Below are 23,305 nucleotides of genomic sequence, written 5' to 3' on the forward strand. Positions count from 1 at the left end.
GCAGCTAGTATCACTTTTCCAGTCAATCACAAAGCCTACTGCACATGCACAGTACACAAAGTGTCATCCAGAGAAATCAAGAATTGACCTATAATAATGATGATAATTCTCTGCTGATTTTTTTCCATGTATCTTTGGATAAAATCCAAGGATTAAAAAAATAATTTAGAAAATTAAAATATGATCAGTCTTATAATTTCCATAGTTTCTGTGAAAGCATAGATATGAATCTGCAAACATTTCCAAGCTCTTCCTACCAGGGTTAGTGGCAGCTGTGACATCTGCCATATGCATTTTTACTGGTGGTTCAAATGTGCACTGACACTACCTTATTAGTCTGTTTTCCAGTTCTGACTTTTTATTTTCACTTATAAAGTTGAAGTTATCAAACCTCATCAAGCCATGAGTGCTTCTAATTGGTGCTCCAAGACTTGATTCTCTGTAGCTGGTGAAAACCCTTGCCATTGGCCAAAGTGAGAGCAAAACACTGCAAGCTCCTTTGTGCTTCTTTACTTCTTTACTTTTCAGAAATGCAAGTAACAGCATCTCCAAGCAGCACACTGATTTTTTTAATAGTGCAACAAAGAAACTTCTTAAGAGAAGGCATAATAAATTAAACAGAAGAATATTCTGCCCAAAGGGAACTCTTTCCTCTAAACATCTTCCAGTAGTTGGACACTGACTGGCAAGCATGAAATTTTTGTATTTTACCTTATTTACCTGTTCACATTCTCCTTAGCATTATAAAGGGATTCAATTCAAAAACTGTTTAGTTCTACTCTTTTTGCAATTTTTTCAGTGGTGCCTTTTGCAGATACATGTTACTAAACACAAATACACATACACATAAAATCCGATAGCATACCTGGGAAAAAGTATGTTTTATCTTGCTTGTGTAATAGCTCAAAGCATAGTTAAATACCAGCTTTGTGACCTAAATTGTATCAGCTGTAGCTGGTCACAAATGGAGCTCAAAAAACTCTGGAAAGCCCTGATCCATTGCTATTATGTCGGTCTACCTGACTTAGACCAACCCTCAAAAATACAATACAAACCCTCTAAAGTACAATACAGAGCATGGATTTTCAAGAAATGATCATTTTGCTTCTCCCATGCCTAAAAGGCATGGATCCCTGGGCATTCTCTTGCTCCATAGCCCCACACTTTAGTTGCACATAGCAGGTCACAACTCAGACTAACCAGCTACATCTGCCATACCAAGAGAGAAACTGTAGAAATGTGGATGCTGCATGGCCTAGACAAGCCCCTGCAAGAGATTGCAGCTTTCATGGTGTAGGAACTGTGTGTAGATGCTGGGACAGAGACAATTGTGTATTCTATATTATTTTTCCTCTGTTTTTTTTTTTTTTTTTTTAATCTGCAAACTCCTTTAAAAGACTAATGTAGGTTAGATTAGATTAGATTAGATTAGATTAGATTAGATTAGATTAGATTGTTTGGAGATTGTTTCCCATTAAACTGTGTAAGTAGGAGCCCTGACATGTAAAAAGCAGCTGAACAGTCACTGTTTTAAAATTATTTCTCACTCTTGATTTACCAAGAGTCTCATATAATGGCTGATTTAATTGGCTTCCTCTGGTATGTGCTCATATCTCTCATGATACTGAGGGCAGTGTATGTCAGTCCCAGTCTTTGCATCACTCAGACCAGACTAACAGTGATTTTTTTTCTTGTAGAATGGACAGCATAGAATCCTTAGCAAACTTCCCCATTGCAATGGTTTAGAAAATTGCTTAACAATAATGACTGTTAGTGTTTCTCTTTCTAATCATGTGGGTGGTTTTTATAAGTACCTCTCTTGCATGCTTCAGTTACTTTGTCTTCTGTTTATTGGGCAAATTTATTTATACATCTACCACTTCAATCTCAAATTTCTCCATAAATTTTGCTGATAAGGCTAATCTCTACTTACTCCACTCATTACTAAGAGAAGTTTTTTGATACCATTTCCTGTTTAATGAAGTTTTACTTGTTTACAATTCTCATATCTTTTATTATGGCTCCCTTTACTTCTCAACCGTTAAGCCCATCTTCTAGCTCCCCAAATAACTTCTTGCACATCCTAGAGCATGTGACTTGATTCCTTAATACTCTCGAGTCTTTCACTTTCTGGTCTATCCTTGTAATTTTTATTTTTCTCACAGATGCACCAGTTTTGCATTCTTCAGCATATTGCCCTCAATTGTAGTGGATCTCTTTGTTAAGATGTCTTTCACAACCTGACTTCCTGAGTTTCCTACTTTAGCAAACATAGCGTTTCTTGCCTGCATAGCCATAGGCACACCTTTCAACTAACTACAACTGCTTAAGCATCGTGCACAAAATATCTGGGAGTTCTCATCAAGAACCATAAGTACTAGAAGGGCTAATTGGCTGTTTATCCAGACCTTCATTATCACACCATCATATTTAATGATCTTCATTCCAGAGAATTATTGCTCCAACTAAGTCTATATGAAGGTACACCACCAGCGCTCATCACAGTTAGAGACTTCATTCTGATTTCTAGCCTGAACTTGTTCACAGCTATTTTATGTCCATTTTCCTTTATGGGAGTGATATCAATTTTCTTAAATGGCTGGTTTGCCCTAATATTAATTCCTTCATTTCCTATTATATAAGCAGAGAGAAAAACACACAGTCTTTTTGTTTCTTGTCTCTGGCTTTTTTAAAGTAAGCTACTTCTTCTCAGTCTTCAACTCTGTCTATTTCAATCTGACTTCACCTTTGTGGATTCAGAGCCACCAGAAAGATAGACCACATTCTGCATGAGTCATAGTGGAAGCAGGTCCAACAGAATTAATAATTTCCTATCACAATCTATAGTTCAGCTACATCCTGGATTCTTTATCACACTGGTGACTCACAGTCACCCTGTATTCCCCTTTCCATTCTCATGTCAATTCCTGCCATGGCCTCTGAGTGAAACTGCTCTTGGTATTACTGTATTACACCCCTTTCCCTGGTCCTCGGGATTATATATTTTTCCTTGTACAGTAGCCAGATCTATATGAATGCTGATAATGCCTGCAGGAATATGTCACCAGAAATGTTCAGTAGCAAGGCCCACTTCTGTGCAGTGGTAAATCAAAAAGAGAGCAAAACCGAAGCCCTGCAAAACACCAGCCCAAAAACTAAACTCCAGTGACTTCCTGTGACTGAAAAATAATCCTCTTATGGTTTCATACTTTTACCTCGTCTTTTCTTTATCCACACAGAAACTATTTTACTCTGTCTTATTTGCAGATTAATTTAGGCTTAAATAAAAGAAAAGTATTCCATTGCGTTCTAAGAGAGGTGCAGCTGAAGCAAAGATTCAAAGCATTAGAGAACTGCATTTCTAGTCTGTCCAGGAAGTGTTTGGGCAGACTCGTCAGAACAGAAACTGATCATTATTATCTATATTTGCCCTTCTAATCTTTATCAACAGTGTGCTCAATTATTTTTTTCCTGCTCAGGGGACTGATAGCATATTTTATAGTCCTTCGGATTCTGTTCTGTGGACCTTGCAACAACAAAACAAGTGTTGTGAATTGATGTTGCCATTTTGAATTGTTTATACAGAAGGGGCAAAAATCTCTTAAGAAAACTGATTTTAAAGATATCTTCTATCCATAATCCTTAGACAAACATGAAATTATTTTATTAATCAGTACCTTATGCTTTTACCCAATCTAGAAAAAGAGAGATTTATTGAAAAAAAAACTTGGGAGTTATTTTATATCTGAAGAAACTCAGAGATGTAATATATTGCACAAGGGGTATAAGACACTTTTGGTATTGGATCTTGGTAGTGCCTTAAAATATACTACATGACCATGCCTATTAATATTATTCATATTTAATCTTGGACATTTTTCCTAAGCAAGGCACGAAAGTCCTTCATATGGAAGGACTGGTTTGAGTTTGGTTTAATCCAGCTCAAGAAAGCTTTCTTTATTTGTCACACATGTAATGATCACCATTTACAAAGCGTACAGCATTGTAATGAGCTCATTAAGGAGGAGATTTTAGGTAGCTGTTCTCTGTAGGTGAACAATTAACAAAATATGTTAGCAATTAAAAATGTAACCAACATACAGGTCAAGGTTCCCAGCTGATAGGTCATAACCTAATAAGATAGCCTCAAGTCAAATTCAAAGAAGTGTGTGAGTAAGCAACTATTACCTTTATAAGCACTTAGAACATAATGAAGTTTAAACAAGCACAGTTTATCATAATTATGCTAAATAGTTCTTTTTTGAAGGAGCAGTCCCACTGCAGTGCAAGTGTGGTAGCATTCAGTTCCTTATGGAACTGAAAGGCACTGAAAGAAAAATGGGAACAGTCAAAAATAATATTTCAAAATGAGAGCAAAGTACACATTAGAAACACCTTGAAGTATAGTAGAGGATATAAAACAGGACAGTAAAAGAACCATAAAACTACTTCACTTGCTATGTAAAGGTATTAAAATTAAGTTGCAATATATTGCAACTGCTCCAGCTTTAAAATTGTCTTCAAAGATTCACTGAAAGTTATTGACAGATAGTGAAAGAATTTGTTTATTTTTAAAATACCAAACTATTTTCCAATAACATGGGTTAAATAAAGAAATGCCAAGAACTGAGTTTCACACTACAAATTTTAGATTTTTTTTCCTTTCAACCTCCATTTTAATACGATAAATTAATTGAAACAAAGACATCCTCATGGGAATGTTTTGGCATCTGCTCATACAGATAAAAAACTGCACAGGAATGGATTACTAGTAATATATGGGAGCAGTTGTTCTGTTCTATGATAAATTGTGTAAGGAATGACCAAAGGCTGAATAAAAAAAACAGAACCAGTTCTCCCTGATTGAGGCCTACTGTACACAAAGAAGATGAGGAAGAAATAATTTAATGAATACCAATAGTAGCCTGAAACTGAAATTGTTCTTATACAGTAGGGACTTTCTCTTCTTTCCCTGTACTGCTTCCAGCAAGGCATAGTAAGGATTATTGCTCCTAGGAAGGGCATGAGGGACATAATTAAACCCTAAGGGCTAGGGCAAATAGCTATGAAGGCTGCTCCAGGTCATGGGGTAGGAAAGTACTTTTTTCAGGCACTGGCAGATTGGCTTGCTTCCTGCCCCTTACATTCCACCCTGGTAAGATTTTAATGAATACAAGTGGAATAGCATGGAATTACAGTGGAAGTATTCCTGATTACAGCAGTAAATTAAGTAAACATTAGGGTATTCAAATTCACTAGCGATGCCCACAGACAAAAAAAAAAAAAAACCAAACACACATATGTCAAGTAGACCTTGCTTAAAACTGAAAATAAATATTATTTGAGAGAATTAACAAAATATGCCAGGTTAGTTTCCATTGAAAGTAAATACTACTGCATCCCCTGGAAAGCTTGAAAGCTTTGTCAGTCGTGTTGGAGGAGAGAGTCTCCAGCAGCTTGGTTAGAGAAGAGTCTCATGGTGGACTACAATTCCTGTCCATAGTTTCAGAAACTCAAATATATTGTTTATCTGTGCTAGAAATTTGGTCATCTCAGATTTTCTAGGTGAGATTTTTAACCAAGTTAGAAATACTTTTGAGATAAACACTCCCTAGGTGTCCAGGATGACAACAGATGAAGTCTCTTCCCAAGCTCAACACAATTCAGCAGTATGTGCTCACAGTCTAGAAATCCACTTTTATCCCAGGCTGCATCCAAAGCATTCTGCCCCTCTGCTCCTCCCCGGTGAGAGCTGAGAGCCCACCTGCAGTTCTGCAGCCAGCTCTGAGATCTCCAGCAGAGGAAAGGCATGGACCTATTGGAACAGGTCCAGAGGAGACAGCTAAGTTGATCATACATAGGGCTGGAGAACTTCTGCTGTGAAGACAGAATGCGGGAGTTGGAGTTGTTCAGAGACTTCAGTTCAGTTGTTGAAGACTCCTGGGTGACTTCATAGCCTCATCCAGTACCTAAAGGGGGACTGCAAGAATGCTGGAGAGGAGCTTTTCCCATGGACACACAGTGAAAGGACAAGGGGAAAATGGCCTTAAGCTGAAGGAGGGTAGATACCAGGAAGAAATTCTTTCCTGCAAGGGTGGTGAGACATTGGAACAGGTTTTCAGAGAGGTTGTTCAAGACCAGGCTGGATGGGGCTGTGGGTAACCCAGTATAGGGAAAGATGTTTTTGCCCATGCAGGAGAGTTGGACAAGATGATCTTTAAGGTCCCTTCCAACCCAAACCACTCTATGATTCCATGATTCTCTAATTTTATAGGGCTGTAGAAGCATTTCAGTGAATGGTTTATGATGCCAGAGCTTTGTCAGAAAATGGAGAAGCAAGTAAAAACTTCTGTCTTTTAGAATGCTCTGGACATAACTTGTCACTTGCCTGTTTCTCCTTATACTATTGTAGAGAATACATTATGGAATTTACTTCATGTCAGAATAACTCTTTTAACAGTAGTAGTGCTAGTCAGAAAGAATGTGGTAAAGAACTGAGCAAGGTGGTATGTGGTAAAGAAAGAAGCAACAATTCTCATGTTACGATAGTTACACAGTACCCTGTCTATTAAGAAAACACCATTTTCACCAATCAAGCCTGTGAGTTTCTGAGTTAGGCAACAGAAAACAGAAGATGTGGCATGCTTTGTTACTGAATGCACTCATTCCTGCCCATAAGAAGGTAAATTTGCTTAGAAATCTAGATATGTGATTTATTTTCCTTTAGACTTAAGAGCAAGTGCATTTTAGTTTGTATCACTCTAATTTTTTCCTGCAAATCGCTCTGAGATAGTGCTATCATTTAATATGTTTTAGCATGACTTTTGATTTTCATCCCTACAGCTTCTCCAGTTAAGTAACACGTTAACTCTCATACTTTCATTGTCTCATTTGAGAGGTGATGTACACAATGGTAGCTGTAGGAAGAACTGTAGTTTAATTAGTGTCCTTATACTGCAAAATGTAGTACGTGGAAAATAACTTTGATGTTTTGAAATGCAGAAGGAAGGTGGTAAGACAGCTGATTTTTTCAGTTATGCATTTCTGTTTTGTAGTACACACACAGGCATAATGGGAATGGATAGTGTGCAAAAAGAAGTTCACAAGGAGATTAATTTAATATTATTTTCCACAGTGGAGAAATAAAAAGGAAGGGAACAAAACAACTGGCTAAAGCTGTATTTGAAGCCCAGCTCACAACTCAAACATTTTGGGTACTTAAGACGGCTGTTTATTTCAAGAACAATAAAGGTAGAAACCAGACACAAATCCCTCTCTAAGCAAAAAAATTCCAGAATGCCACATACATAGACTAAGCATGATTCTATTGTATGATATATAGTAAAAAGTCATATCAACATAGGATTCTTTTCTTTGTACAAGAATGTACTTTATATAGTCAGATCCCTTCCAGCATGGGAGAGATTTTGCATATATTCCTAAAAATATCTGTGCAGAAATTAAACTTTGGGAGCAGTAAAAACTCAGTATGAACGAAATATTACTAAACTATCCACAGTAGTGCCTCTTTTTTACTTTTACTAGCACGTATATAAGAATTAAACTTCAATTGAATCTTAAAGTAGTTAGGGTTTGAAGAGGCCTATGAAGGTCATCTAATCCAATCCCCTGCAATGAGCAGGGACAGCTTCAACTACACCAGGTCGCTCCAAGACCCATCCAACCTGGCTTTGAATATTTCCAGAGACTGGGCATCTGTCACCTCTCTGTGTAACCTGCTCCAGTGTTTCACCACCCTCATCATAAAAAATTTCTTCATTCTATGTAGCCTGAATCTTTCCATTTACAACTATTAGTTCTACTCCTATCCCAGCAGGCTCTGCTAAAAAGTCTGTCCCAGTCTTTGTTATAGGCACCCTTTAAGAACTGAAAGACATCAATGAGATCTCCCCAGAACCTTCTCCTTTCCAACTGAACAACCTGAATGCTCTCAGCTTGTCTTAATAGGAGATGTGCTCCAACCTTCTGTCGTCTGGGTGGCCTCCTCTGGACCTGCTCCAACAGGTCCCTTTCCTTCCTGTGCTGAGAACCCCAGAGCTGGACACACTACTCCAGGCAGGCTCTCACCAGGGCAGAGCAGAGAGAGAATCACCCTACTGTAACCTGCTGGCCATGCTGCTTTTGATGCAGCCCAGGAAGCAACAATAACATAAAACAAGGAGCAATCCCAATGCCAGAGCAGTACAAGAAAAAAGGTGGCTGATTCACATGTTGCTGGCCACCTCTACAGAAAACCTCCAGCAATACCCTGACCCCCCTCTGCCTCACAACCCAATACTGAGCAGGAGCCCTCCCACCCTCCCCAGAAAATTACCTGAGAGGTATAGCCGTGCTCTCCTAGCCACTGCAAAAATTAACCCTATCCTGGCTGGATCCAGGACTCTGTGTTTTAGGCACTATGGCAGAAACCCTACCATTGGCAGTAGTACTTCGCCTCCCTATAATCAGAAAGCATTTATCACATGAGGGCATAGCAACAAGATTCTACTGACTTTCAACCCATTGGGGTCCTCCAAAATGCAAGACAGCACATGCTACACCAGGCTGCAACAGGAAAATGTAAGACCATCCTCCTTTACATTTGCATAGGTCTTTGCTGACACAAGTACTTCAGTACCCACACACAAGCTGAATTTCCACTTGCAGTGACAAGTTTGTCCAGGACTGCTTTTAATCTTTACTCATAAATCACAATAAACAGAAGGGAACTTCATACTTCCTCCTGCTGTTTTTACATCCTCATACTTTCAAACACCAAACAGCATTATTCAAGTGAACATGCCTTAAAAATTATGTTTTTTAGCAAGGTCAACTGTTTTGTATACCTTAAGAAAGGCTGAAAAATTAAGATGCTTTATTGAGTGCTCGAAAGTAATAATTTTGGTTCAAAAAAACTTAGCTTTTCCCTTAATTATCATTTTCTTCAGTACAAGTATTCAAGACATGAAAACAAGACGTTCTTCTGTTTACTGAAAGGCTAGAGAACACAAGGTTCAAATAAGATTAAGGTATTATGTACTATGGAATTGCTGCTCCCCTTAAGTCCATGGTAAATGTGACAGTCCTTTTTTTTAAACTCATGTAAATTGTAATAACCTCGCTGTGAGATCAGAGAATGTCTAAAAATTGACTGAATTAACTGAGTTTTTTCACTGAATTCAGTACTGTATCTATCATACTGGGGAAAAAAGTAACATGACGTTTCTGAACTTGCTATTTTCTTTATTTCTAACAAAAATTTTGGAGGACTGTGGACTTTTTCCCTAATTTTTGCCAAGGAGAAAATTACAAAACCAGCCTTCCTTTTCCAGACACTTCTACTGCATAAGCAATGCAAGTTTTCACTGGTACAAGTTTCAGTCTCTGTTACACATGCTACACAACCACTTAGATATCTGGCCTGAGTGAGCTACTGACCTATCTTTTATTCTTGCCTTGAATCATCAGATTTTGCTCCATGCAGCAATTGGCAGATCCAACTTCAAATAGCCCAGAAGATTTATAGAATCTCTGGGAGCAGGTAGAAGGGTGGTTCCCTCATTTGAAGGAATACTTAGCATGACCCTGAGCTGAAAAAATTGATACTGCCTATTTATCTTGAATAAGAAATGCTGCCTGTACAGCAGATACACTGTACTCCACAGGATAACATGGAGAGCTTCTGGATGAGTCCTCCTGAGGACAGATTGCCCAAGAACGAAAGCAATCCTCTCGAAGCTCTATAGAGCAAAGTCTCAAAAATCTTACATTGCTAACTCCTGATAAGATATTATGATTAACAGACATCTTGATAGAATCTGTCAGGCGGCAGTTTATGGCAAAATCCTCTCAATGAATACAATATATTCTAACAGAAAACCTTTAATGACAGTCAAATTCTTATCTTTGTGATAACAAAGCAACAGAAATTCAGAAATTAATTAATACATTTATGTGTTTGTTAGGCTTTGAATGAGATTTGAGATTCTGCTCCTTTTCTTGTTCTTTAAAAATTTAATTCCAATGTTTTTATGTTTATGTACCAGCACTCTCATCTGTAGCTTCCATTCCGCCTTTCTTCTCATACTTGTTATTGTACTTTTTTCATTATTGATCAGGGCACTGCTCAGTTCAAAAGTGTTCATTTTTCTAGATATAGACTATCTTTCGCAGCTCTTTACACCAGAAAGATTGTGCATGCAACTTCAATTAGTTTTTGCCTATAAAGTTATTTCTGATCGCTTTTCTGTGTCTTCTATGGTAGCAAGTGAAACAAGCAAGAGAAACATGAGAATAAATACAGCATTTAAGCAGTAGTTCTACTTAGAAAAAAATACACTGTCCTCCACTAATGATCATCCACAGAAGCTCATCTGAGCAAGTAACTGTGTTGAAAATATCTTTATCTACAATTCAATAATATTTCTTGACAAAATACCGTTCAATAGTTGAAATGTCCTCCTCTCCAGAGTCAGTTTTCACAGTCCTTTGTGAAGTGATATTAAGTTAGCCAAATGGGTATCATTTTGGGAAGGAATAGAAGACCATAACTTTTAGAGTTCTTTTTTTTAGGAGGACAAAGGCAGTCTTCTTGAGAAAAGCCTATTAAAAATGGACAAACTGAGACGAGGTTGCAAAGTGCCAGTATTGCAAGTGGAAGATGCAGAAGTAATAGCTGCACAGTAGAGAGGAAACCCACAGAGGTGTGCTTTTCTGGCATACAGCTTGTGCACAGGAGAGAGCTTTGTAGGAAATAGGGTACACTACAAACACCACCTGCGAGTTTACACATGTTCCTGCTGACTCATTTAGCTGCTGCTTGGGCTTGGTACTACCAGTTAACAGATCTCACAGCAGGTTCCCATCAAGTAATACTATTCATTAGAATATCAGTCCATCCAGGAGAAAGCTTTGGCTAAAATCAGAGGTGAAACTCACGCTGCATCAGGTAAGAGAAGGCAGAAGGGTGAATGCCATACGAGTGAAAGCCATTCATAATAGAAAATTGAAGCCACTCTGGTCAGAGAGCACCTAACAGGAGAGATAAACTCTATGCTGGCACTTTGTCATTCTTTTATTTAATTCATGATGGCATGACCATTGTGGCGAGTATATGGCCACCTTGTATTCTTCTCTCCTCTGTGGTGTGCAATTTTGTACCAGCTAACCAAAGTGTACCAACTGCACGTAGAAATGTTGCTTTCTTTGACCAGGTAAGAGGTAAATAAAAGGTCTATTCATGTATGACCACTGCTAATCCAAAGTCCTGCAGATCTAACTGATAGAGCAACTAATTCTGAAAACAGACGTGTGAAGGACAAGCAATTTCTCAGGAGGAGTCAGAATGGTTCACTACATGAAAGTGCTCAACTAACCCGATAACAGTGAAGTGATGCACCTGGAAGATGAGGAGAGAGCAGTGTCAGAGGAGTTTCTAACGAGCTGTCAGAAAGGCCTTTGACAGCTGCCTCCCAGGACAGCCTCAGGCTGTTGCTGTAGGGGCTGGATGGGCAGACAATGGGGTGAATTGAAAGCTGGATGAATGGACAGACCTTGAGGGTGGTGATCAGTGGTGCAGAGTATAGGTGATGGCTGGTAACTAGAGGCAAACCCCGGGGGTACTGAGTCCAGTCCTGTTAACATCTTCATTAATGATCTGAATGATGGGGCAGGGAGTACCCTCAGCAATCTGGCTGATGACACAAATTTGGGACGAGTGGCTGATAGGCCAGAGGGTTGGGCTGCTATCCAGAGGGACCTTGACAGGCCGGAGAAATGACCTGACAGGAATCTTGTCAAGTTTGGCAAAGAGAAGTTCAGAGTCCTGCACCTGATGGGGAACAACTCTCCCACACCAGTATGTGCAGGGGTAACCACCCAGCTGGAGAGCAGCTTGGCAGAGATGTGAGGGTGGCCAAACGCTGGCACAGGTTGCCCAGAGGGGTTGAAAATAATCAAGTTGTCTGGACATGATCGTTGGCCATGAGCTGTAGGTCACCCTGGGTGAGCTGGAGCATAAGACCAACCAGATGCTGCACCTTCCAACCTCAACAAGCCTGTGAGACATTTTATGATTCTTTGGACTCTGTAGGAGACCCAGTATCCAATGGTTTTCCCCAATTCACTACTGTCCCGAATTCGTTCCCATAACTAAATAGGATCAAATGGCTTAGGGCCAGAACTATTTCAGTGGGAAATCTGGATATTTAATTCAAACCAGGTCTTAGAACACTTTAAACTCTAGACTGTGCGTAGACAGAAGAGCAAGCACTAAAAGACTGCTTCAGTCATTCTGGAATGAGTATTTTAACCACTTAAACCAGTAAGTAGCATTTATTAACTGATTTTCCTAAGCATATATCTAAGCTGCCAAGGTCTGAAAATCTACATCTAGATATTCACCAGTTTTGGTATTTCACTGGAGTAGGACTGTAACATCTCCATACTATACCTATATTTAGTTTTCTGTATGATCACATAACAACTCCAGCTCCAGTGCGACTGTTAGTGTATCAATAGTAACATTAACATAACATTAAGCCGTCTTATACTAACTGGTATCACCTAGTCCCTGGAATATTATATCACCAAACTAATGTAGCAATTTTAATAAAGGAGCTAGCAAGTCTTTCCATCACTTTACAATCTGTTTGTACCTGGGAGATTTTCATTATGAAATTTCACTGTCTCAAGATTTTTACTCTCTTCTTAAATATTTAATATTTTCCTCAAAGCTCAACTTAGGAAACTGGCTGAATCCATAAGGCTTCTAGTTTAAACTTTTTTCCCCCTTTTTAAAAAATTGTAATTGAAGCAGAAAGAATCATAACCACATGTTTTTGAAAATCAGTCTACAATCTACACTGAGATTTTCTTCCCTGGTATGTGACTACTGCTATTTTAACATTTAGCTTTGACAAAAAACAAGGCATTTTTTTCTTTCAATAGATAACAGCGGAATTTCTCTCCTAGGCACATTTTAGTGAATCCAGAATTAGTGCTTCTATTTTCAGCTAGTGGAAGGAGAAAACTCTCCAGATCCAACTATTTAAAACCCCTGTTATTGTGCAGGCCTTTCAGAATACCTTCCAGTTTTCTTCTTCCATGAATGAACATTAAATATTCGTGCCTTAATTAAAAGTGTTTCCACTTGATGTCTTGCATTCCATCTTGGTCCGCTCTTCCTTGTCAGCCCGTAGTTTCAGTATTTATGACCTTACAATGTTTTACATAGCAGCCGATTGGGTATCAAGTCACTCCTTCCACAGGGGTAAATACTCTGCAAATTGCTTTACAAAAGGAAACAAAATATTGCAACACCGTGCTCTGTGGTTTACCAAGACTATTTTAAAGGCCTCTAGTTTTAAATGGTTGCCACTTGTCAACACACTGAATAACAATTAAAGACTCTAGTTCTTCAGGCAATTAGTTTAACTGCAGTGCTGCAGAGAGAAGAGAAAAATCAGAGACATTTTCCTGGAAGAAAAAAAGAATAGTCAGATAAGAAATATTCTTCTATGACTTTGGACTCAAGATTTCATCTTGGAATAGAGTGAGCCATATTAAGATAGAGAAGAAATAAGTAATCACTACCCCTTTAATTAAGAGTAATTAAAATTCTGGTAAATGGGGGTTGGGGAAGAACTCTTTTTAGTTGGACTCCAAACATTTCTTAGAGCAAATTTGTGGTAAAACTACTGATTTTTGACAGGCTTCTGGTTGTACATGTCAAACAAAGTAATAATTCAGGATTTTCAGTACCAGCTTCCCTGCTAAGTATCTCTAATACACAAAGGTCCACAAAAACAAAGGGGGACCTCGGAGCCTTTCACTTGAAGAACCTCTAGAAGGGTCTGCTGCTTGCTCGTATTTCTAGTGGGGCTGTGGTCTGCTGCATTACCACGTGAGAGATTTACAGTCACTTCGGGGGTTTGTAGTCGCTTTTGGTAATAAGTGGCTTGAGCTCTGAGGACAGTAAATCAATGGTTTCAACAATCCTAAGACTACAGTATTAAAAGGATTCCATTGTTCTGCAGAGAACGCTGAGCACTTTGCACACAGGTGCCTGAAAGTAATTGATGGCAGAGATCCTTCCTTAGGTATGCATGCCTGAACTGTATTCAATTCAGGGCCATTCTCAAAATACCATTGTTTTCTTATGTAATTCACACAAGTTGCCATTGTACATTTGCTATTTGCCAGGGAATGTAATCTGAATCTTGTCAAATTATACTATCCTGATATCTTCTTCCCTGCTCTAAATAATTAAGACTTGAGACTTGCAAGACTTGGAGGGGGAGGGGGAAGAAGATAGATGCGTGTTACAGGGAGACAGGAAGTACAGGAAAAGGATGAGTAAGGCACCAGAGTAAAATGGAAATAAAATGTGGGAATAGGCAATCACATTTGATAAATTTAATAAAAAGATGGCTCACACAGTTGTTCCTGCTACTGGAAATGCAAAGCTATTATTCAGTTTAGGGAATTGTCTTTTCAGACGCCTAAAAGTTATAAAATGTTAGATACAAAAGATAATTCTTCAAAAGCTAGAGATTTTACAGTACTTAACATTCCTAGCTCGTAGGTATTCTAAACAGCACTTTGCAAAAGGAAATACAGTATCTTACAAAACCGAAGACACCGCAGATATATAATAGTTGCCAGCACAATTTTATAGTGTTTCTATGCGTATCCGGGGAGGAAATGCATATACCTCTGTTCTAAGTGTGCTAACCTGTTTCAGCTTCTACTGACTTCACAAAAAAAAAAAAAAAGGTAAAAGAAGGACTTTCCCCTTCTTATCTTTGTCAGGATATGGGGGAACATAGCCAAGTCCAGACTTCTTAAGTCACAATGTAAAGACTTTTTCCATATTATCACTTGCTAATGAAAGCAGCTTTTAACAAGATCTACAGTGATGAGGAGGCTGGTGGTTTAAACTTTTCAGGATCTGGTGATATCCTCACCTTTGAATCTCTGACTCTATTTTCAGTTAAATACTCCCAGTAAAGTTCTGCTAAGCATCTTTCAACATTTCTTCCCAACGATGTCATTTACTGAAGAATTGCCAACAGAAGAGGTAGTCTCACGTTTTTTATTTTATTAAAACAATACCCTAAATCACTTTCTCTATGTAACTGACACTTTTCAGTAGCTAGAGTGCCAAGAGGAGAAACTTTGGAGTCAAATGAGCTTTTGTTTTGACAGTTTGCTTTGGAGGGAGGGTTATTGATTTCTTCAAAGAAAATATTGCCCCAGGAGTCTAAATTGGATGGGCGGTTAGACCTGCATTTCACAGTTCCTTCCCTAGCCCATCCCTAACATGCTTAAAATTCTCCACAGCAATTGTTTGTGTTAACAAAATACTCCAAAGAGCTCCTTTCTCAGGGTAGTTTGAGACAATGTGAAGGAGCCCAGGCATGCAGAAACCAGACTGTGTGTGGGGACCCACACCACCAAGCTTAGAGATGCATTGTGCTCTGCAGCTCATGTCCTCCTGGGGTCTCAAGAGCTGACGGACTCAGCAAGTCCATCTGACACAGTATCTTCACCAGCCTTCTCCTAAGTGTTTGTTCACTGTTATTGAATCATTTCTTCCCCCTCCTCCAAAGCATTGTGGCATTCCTGAGGACAGATTTACCTGCTGCCCTGGATTCAAATTTCACTCCCGCTTTTTAATTTGTTATATAGAAGCTTTTAGAATTTGTGTGCAACTACAAAGAAATATTTTTTAAAAAAGCCTTTGTGACATACTTAGAGTCAGCATAATCTATACCAACAAAAACAGTTGGCAAGAGGTTTGACTCAAGATAATGAAAAGGCTGTGTACCCTTCCTCATTCCTGTTCATAGTCACTCTCCCACCATTTCTTCCAGTTGCTTATCTGCACACACTGAGCAAATCCAGAGGGCCAGAAAGACAGAAAGGCTGCTTTGTAGGGCTTTTTTTTTTTACTTTGGGACAATTAGCTATTCTTCTGTAAAATTGTTGAAAAAATATTATGATACAGAAAAGGATTTAAACTGCAAGAGGGAATTACACAATTTCCCCAACGTAACCACCAATGAAGATATAAATAGTCTCCATTTCCTAGGATTTTGAACAAGTATAGAAGTATGTACTAGATATCCCCCAAGTAGAAAGCATACGTTTTTCTTTTTTTTGCATTGACACGGCCTGAGAAATACCCTCAAAAAAATTGTATGCAATGTTCAGAGTTTAAAAATTTCTTCTCTTAGCCATTTTTAGGTGCTGGGGTCATTATTCTTTTCCTTCTACTTGTTTCCAAAGTTTTCTGATTTTCCACTTGTTTCTACCTCTTTCTGTAGAGACTTTCCTGCCAAAATATTGTTTGTGTCTTCTATGCATCTATTTATTCAGAGTTTATTTTCAAGATGTTATCCATGACAGACACATAAAGAAGGAGAGCACATGGCCAAGTGAACTTGGAAAGAACACGAGAGTCTGGTCAACATACAAGTGTCTTTCATCTTACACCAGAGCTATATTGTGTAAGCATGTTGTTTAAAAATGGTACATCCTTTACCTACAGCAGGAAATATCTGTACTGTCTGTAGCTATAAATGCACACATGTATGCATTTGGAGGTTATTCTTTTTCAGTGGTATTACTTATTTAATCTGGAGCACTGAGATACCAGGACATGGTCACCTGAAGTCCACTAGGAGGGTTCTCAGCTGTACCTCATGTACCTTCTTCATGTAGATAAGATGATTTTCTGGCTTAGATTTACAAATGTAAGTAGTTTATTGGCCCTACCCCACAAGGATACTACTCTGTAGTGATAAGACAGCCTATCAAAAGAGGAAATAAAGATCATTAGCCAAAGTAGAACACTGTGAACCTTAAGAATTTTCCACTTGAAGTGGAAGAATGGAGAGTTGGAATATTTCAAATGAAGAGGGTCAAATCAAATTAATTAGAATATGTAAAACAGTAGACCACTATACTTTAGAAATTTCATGGAAGGCATAATTTTTTTTGTTTTCTATAATGAATGAAAGCCAATTGTATGAAGACTCTTTTTCATAGCTTCATTTGTTGCAATATTTAGAGTTAACCGATAACTAAAACTAAGAGCAGTTTCCTTCTCTAAAAGTCCCAAACACTAGGCACTTCCTCATGTATTTGGGATACTTAGGAGATTTAACATACAATAGTTTATGTTGCAGAGAACCTTCTACACAACATGAATATCAAATCCCAGAAAATCTGCAAGAATCTCCTAATACAAAAATTCTTCCCCCAGTCATAAAACATCATGAACTGAAATTTGTGTTTTACAAAAAAACCTGAACTTCCACACAAATGAAACAAAACAAATTAAAAAAAAAAAAAAAACAAAAAAAAAACAAACACAAAACCACTAAGGCTATTCTAATTCAAGAGAAAGCCAAGTATTCTCATACACCTTTATCCTCAGGTGCCAGCTGCAATTCCTAGAACACTTTCTGCTGACCCAGTTGTCTATCATCCATCAGTAAAATAACTCCCAATCCCTGTAGCCATGGAGAAGTGAGTTTGCATGTGTAAGAAACAGCTCCTCCCCTGCTGAAAAACCCACAGCAAAAACAGCACTTTCACTCCACTACAATTGACCTGCTTCAGGTAGTAAAGAAACCCAAGGACACATGTTCTAGTTTCATTCTCGGTTCTTTTCTATCTGCTTTTTGCTCGTGTAAACCTTCTTTGATCCAGCATTAAATTTTTGCAATTCAAAATCTTATCATAGATTTCTGACCTACTTTCCAGAACCCTTGACACACCAAGGCAGACAGAAGGCTGAAAAACTATTTTTTTCAGTTCCCTTTCTCACAGACTTACAAGAACACCTTCATGATTTCTTCATTAAGAAGCTCTTGAACAGTGAATGTATGTTTTTGCTTTTCTGTGTGTTATTTGTGACTGATGGGGAAAGCAGAGACATTCATAGGTTCTCATTCAGCAGTTATCCATTGCTTCTTCAGAAACCATATCCAGAGTAGTATAGGATCAAAAATACAAACGTGAGGAGAGAAAAAAACAAAGCTTAAGAGCTTGGAGAAGAAAAGTGATGTAGCTGATGATAGGTATGATCTACTAAGAAGTGACATGCTCAGTGCAGCTGTGAAAGAAGTACAAAGAATTTAAAAACAGAATCAGCACCACTCAGCTCTTGACAGTAAGTGCTTTATCAAGAGTTTATATCAAGGACTTCATGGTAAAATGACTCATATTAATCTCAACTAATCTCAATCCAGGCCATCGCAATTTAAATGTAGTACAATCTAGCTGTCCTGGTTTTGGGTTCAATGGCTTTGGACACAAACTGGTATGGTTGTGCACCACTAATATTACACTGTACAACTAGGCCACGTGTTCAGAACAGCAAAGCCTAAATAGCACAAGGCCTTAATAACTACACTTACTTAGAAGAGTATCCCAAAAAGAAGGCTCAAACGAGCAGCCTGTTTATTACTTAATTCAGCACAATTTTATAGGTACTCAGTGTTGTCAGGTCTTTCCTGTATATGGTTTCTCCAGCTTTCTAATTGCTATAATTCATCAATAAAAGTCAAAACATAATTGTCTTTTATGTAATCTCCGTGATGCAACAACTGTCTGAAGACAAACTATTGACATAGTGTAGTCAAACAGGTTCAAATAAAGGCATTTAGTTATATATCTATGGTTAATCAAATAAAAGCCAAGATGGAAATATTGTTGGAAAATTATGTACAATATCACCCCAACTTGTAACATACTACTTCTTTTTAAAATGCTTTTTTGGGTTTGGAGACAACATTTTCCATCCAGGTCTTACTATACTTATCTTATGTGCTAGACTGAATATACCTAAGTATACGTTTTTACATCTTTCATTCTCTGTGGCAGGAAAAATCCATGGAATGTGATTCTGGTATACCAAATTAGTATTGACAGTACAAGTTCAGGAAAGTCTTCAGTAGGATTTTCAGCTGACCATCTTAGATGAGACTGATTATAGAAAATATTTATTTTAAATGAAAATGGCATTTATAGTGTCAGTTAAACTGGAGGTCAGTTTTTAGACCCAAAGGCAAAAGGTCTGAAAGTAATAGCATCAATCAAGTAAAATGCATTCCAATTAAACAGTGACTTTTCTAGTTCAGCAAATTGCATTATTGATAGAAGATTGCTTTTGGAAAAGTCACAAAGTTCAGAACACAAGAGGTGGAGCATTCATATAAATTCATTTAAACTACAATGAAGTTAGGCTAAGTCCTGGCTTTTTACTTATTCCAATTTCTTGAAGAAATTTCTGGGAGCTCTAAAGCTTGTATTTTTCCAGCTACATCAGATGGTCTGATAACACATGTTACCTCTCTATAAACTGTGCTCTTTCACTAAATCAGCAGTGCACTTCAAAGCAGAGAAGGCTAAGTTCATATGTGCAGTTTGCAGTGTTTATTTTTGATGTTACAAGCTGATATAGCTAACAATTGTAATCAGGAGAAAACCATATCATAAAGTGGAATAGATATTGTGTAACCAATAAGCCCCGATTTCTGTTTCACTTTTGCAAAAAATTTTTTCCTGGGAGCAAGAGGAACGTAAGGTCTCAAGGAATTGAAAGGGTTTACAAGGAGTCAGATGCGGAAGCCACAGTCGTGGGCGGTGAAAATGAACTAGGTAACCCCTCGAGGCTGCTGAAAATCACACCGCTAAGCGCCGTGTAGGGCAGTATTATGAAATCAGGACAGAGTACAGTAAACCCCCTGAAAACGGGTCAGCGGACCTAGGATAAGCTTTCTTCCTCTGCGTTGGGTGGAAGAAGGGCAAGGGGGAAGGGAAAGGGAGAGAGGACATGTATTAATATGTAACTCCAGACTCACCGATTTTGGCCAAGCTGGCCACAAGTATCCAGAGTGCAATGATATACGGCTCCTTGACGTGCTCCCATTTGAAAGAGACGATGGCAAAGCTTTGGCTGCTATTTTTATGGCTTTCCGAGCTTCTCTGTCCCAGCGCCGCTGGGAGAGCCATCAGCCCCAGGAGGAGCGCCACTCCAAATACCTGCCTCATCTTCAAGCCACACAACACAATCCTGCTTCCCCTTCCCGGAGAGATCCCGCCTCTTCGGAGGTCCTTGGGGGCGAGGTCCTTGTCCCTCGGCGGAGACGCGCCCGTCGGCTGAGGACGGCGGGACAGCGGCGGGCGGCCGGCGGCGGCGGGGTCCCCTCCTGTCCCGCCCGTGTCCCGCAGCGGCTGGCCTGCTGGTGCCAAAGGGCGGGTCAGGGGCTCCGTGCACAAGCGGATGCTTCGAGCTGGGGTCCCGCTGCTCGCCCGCACCTGCCTTTATCAGGCTGTTCCCGATGGGGCGGAGGCGGAGCCTCCCTCCGCTCCCGCAGCGGCCGCCGTGCGGGGCCGGCGATGCCCTGACGGAGTGACGGAGATCCCGGGGTCGGCGGGCAGCTCCGCTCGGCTCCGCACGGCTCCGGGCTGTGTCCGGGCTGTGTCCGTGTCGCTGGGCAGCGAGCAGCAGCGGCCCGGAGCTACTGGAGCTCGGAGCCGGGACGCCCTCGGGCATGTCCTAGGGGAGCCCGGGATCCGAGCCCACAGCGCAGCCGGGTGCGCGGGACATCCACAGGTCTCCGCTCCTTAGCGCTTTGGATGCTTTTGTGTCAGCCTGTCTCCCTCAGCCCCACTCTCCCCGAGGTTATCTCAGAGGAAACGCGCTCTTTCCGCTCCTCAGCCTCGAGTCCCCGTCTGAGCTCGGTCTGGCTCACCGAGGGCACAGCAGCATGTTTCTTGGACCAGCTTTTCCTTCTGTCCACCAGAGAGCACCTCTTCCCACGGTGCTCGGGGAAAGGACACCAGCAGGCAACATTCGGCTTTCCACTTAGGTCTGCTTGCAGCTGCTTGTTAAGATGTGCCATGTTAAAAACGTTATCTGGCCTTTTTTTTTTTTTTTTTTTTTTTTTTTTTTTTTTTTTTTATTTCTTACACGGTGAGACCTCCTCTTGGGAGGTTCTACTCTCCCCCTAAAGCCTGTTTTCCTGCTGATAGCATCTACCTGCTCTCCCGGATGGTCCGTGTCATCGTGGGTGCATGGTGCTGCAGGCAGACCCATGATAATCATCACCCTGCAGTGAAAGGGCAGCAAAGCATCCTGCTCCCCACGGGCAGAGCTGAGGGCGCCCTTCCACACACACACACACACACCTCGGCAGCAGCTCCTCTCCGCTCTCGGGTGCTCCAAAACAATCTGTGTGCGGTCCACTCCTCCTGTGACTTTCTCTGGAAAAACACTCCCTTTTGTTTTCCTAACATGACAGCTGGTTTTATTAGATGGTAAAAAAATGAACAGGATAAAGCTCTCCTTTAAAATTATTGGAAAACAGAGAAAATATTTTTATTATTTTAATCACTAAGGAGTGATCATCTGTCCTGCACAGGCACTCTATAAATCAATTAGCTAGTTAATTAAATCGCTATAAATTTCCATGGAATATTATTGTCATTAGTACCTCAAAGCAACTGCAGGCCCCAAATCGGACCAACTGTCTTCAAACAATGAAACATCTTCGGGGCTTTATTTCCTTTTTCATTATTCAAGGGAAAGAAAATTATGTGGGAATTATTTAAGTAGGAGTGAATCTGAAGACAGAATTGGCAACTTTTTTTAGGAAGCATGACAGACAGCAAAATATCTCCTTCACATTCAGTAAATTATGTAGACAAACACCTGAAGAATTCTTCAGTATCTTACAATAAATTCTATCCACATTATTTTTATCTTTTTCTGAGCATGACTTGGGCACCCAAATGTTGTTTAGAATTTGCTCCTAAGTTCTGTAACTGCTCTACAAATGGCTGTAGCCTGAGTAACATTTTTGTGGATTGCCAGTCGAGACAGAAAACTGCAGCTGGAAGTAGGTAGCTGCTCATCTGTCTTACCGGTTGCTGAGCCCTGTGGAGGGTAGTAGTTCCTAGGCATTAACATGGATTCTGTTTGCTACTATTAGGAGAACCACAAAGTTCAGTAGGGACAAGCTGTCAGCACTGTTTTTACTGTCACAAGTTATTCCAAGTGTCCTCAAGCCACAATTAAATATTTCAGTTGCAGCAAATAAAAGGGCACTGCAACTGCCAGTGCTCCATCTTATATTCATGATTCTTCCCAAATCTAGTTCCTAAAAATGCTGACTGGGTTAGGAAAAATCTTTCTATTGAAAGGGCACGTTGTCCAGATGGTCACCATTAAATGTGTCATAGATAAGAATACCTGCAGCAGAGCTAGAAAAATGAGAAAGCCTTCTCCAATGGATCTTTTCTAGAGATAAGCAAAGGCTTGGAGGAGGAGCAGCAGTTGAGATCATGCCTCTGATTGCCCTTAGGCAATGTTCTACCCATGACAACAGTAACCAAAGTTACATGCCAATTCTGAGTTTGCTGGTGGAGAAAAACAGTATTAGGGAAAAAGTTGTATCATCTTCTAAAAACAAGGTTTACAACACTATTAAAATGCCAACACTATTTCTTTTAACCACAACAATTTAATAGTTCAAAGTATGTTTGTGACTGCTTATGGAATTTCTTTAAGTTGGCAGTGTATCAAATGACTGTAGATATCAGGGAATTGTGTAAGTCATTAATATTTCAGCAGGACACAGAGAGGACAGAGGAAAGGACTGACAATCGTGAACCTGCTATAAACACATGCTAAACCAAGAGTCCACCGAGTACACATGAACTCTTGTACAAAATATGTACTTGTAGGAGAACATATTTGCATACATGTATTTTTTATCAGAGTCCATTTTCTTGTTCGTTCTTTATGGAAGCCCTTACATAGTCTCCTATAACCTGACTCTGTATCAGTGACAAAAAACATTGGTTGAGTATTATGCATGCAATAAAGATATCATATCACACAACAGCTGATATTTCCTGACTTCCAGAATGATTGCACAAGGAAAATTTCTACTTACTGTAAAAATAATGGTGTTGTGTCCTGAGGTAGGGTTGTTTTGGTTTTTTTTTCAGCAATTGACTGAACTTCATCATTGTCATTTCTGGAAACATTGTGTACATAACAGCTTTAAGAAAAGAATTAAGAGTATCTTAGTATAAGTGTTACATAAGTATCTTATATACCCTTCACATGACCTGTGACCTGTAAAGATTATTTCTCAGTGATTTTTTCAAAGCCAAAGTAAAAGACAATCTCAGTTTAAAAAAATCCCTAAAATTGTATCTGTTTTCTCCAGAAAGCACACACAGTATTTAAGTTATGCTAAACTTAGATGCAGAAGCTACAATT

The 23,305-nt window shown here is 39.5% G+C and overlaps 1 protein-coding gene across 3 annotated transcripts in view; it reads right to left on the reverse strand.

Annotated features, from left to right (window-relative positions):
* Positions 1-20,149, reverse strand: part of SLC9A3 (solute carrier family 9 member A3) — a 56,050-nt gene extending 35,901 nt beyond the window's left edge. For all 3 annotated transcript variants that reach the window (XM_088168219.1, XM_088168212.1, XM_014877356.2), the window contains exon 1: positions 19,875-20,149. In XM_088168219.1, the coding sequence (XP_088024345.1) occupies positions 19,875-20,064 (190 nt within the window). In that variant the 5' untranslated portion in view covers positions 20,065-20,149. The remainder of the gene's footprint in view (positions 1-19,874) is intronic.
* Positions 20,150-23,305: the final 3,156 nt, after the last annotated feature.

Source organism: Sturnus vulgaris, chromosome 1 (assembly GCF_052056855.1).
Source record: "Sturnus vulgaris isolate bStuVul1 chromosome 1, bStuVul1.hap1, whole genome shotgun sequence".
NCBI lineage: Eukaryota > Metazoa > Chordata > Aves > Passeriformes > Sturnidae > Sturnus > Sturnus vulgaris.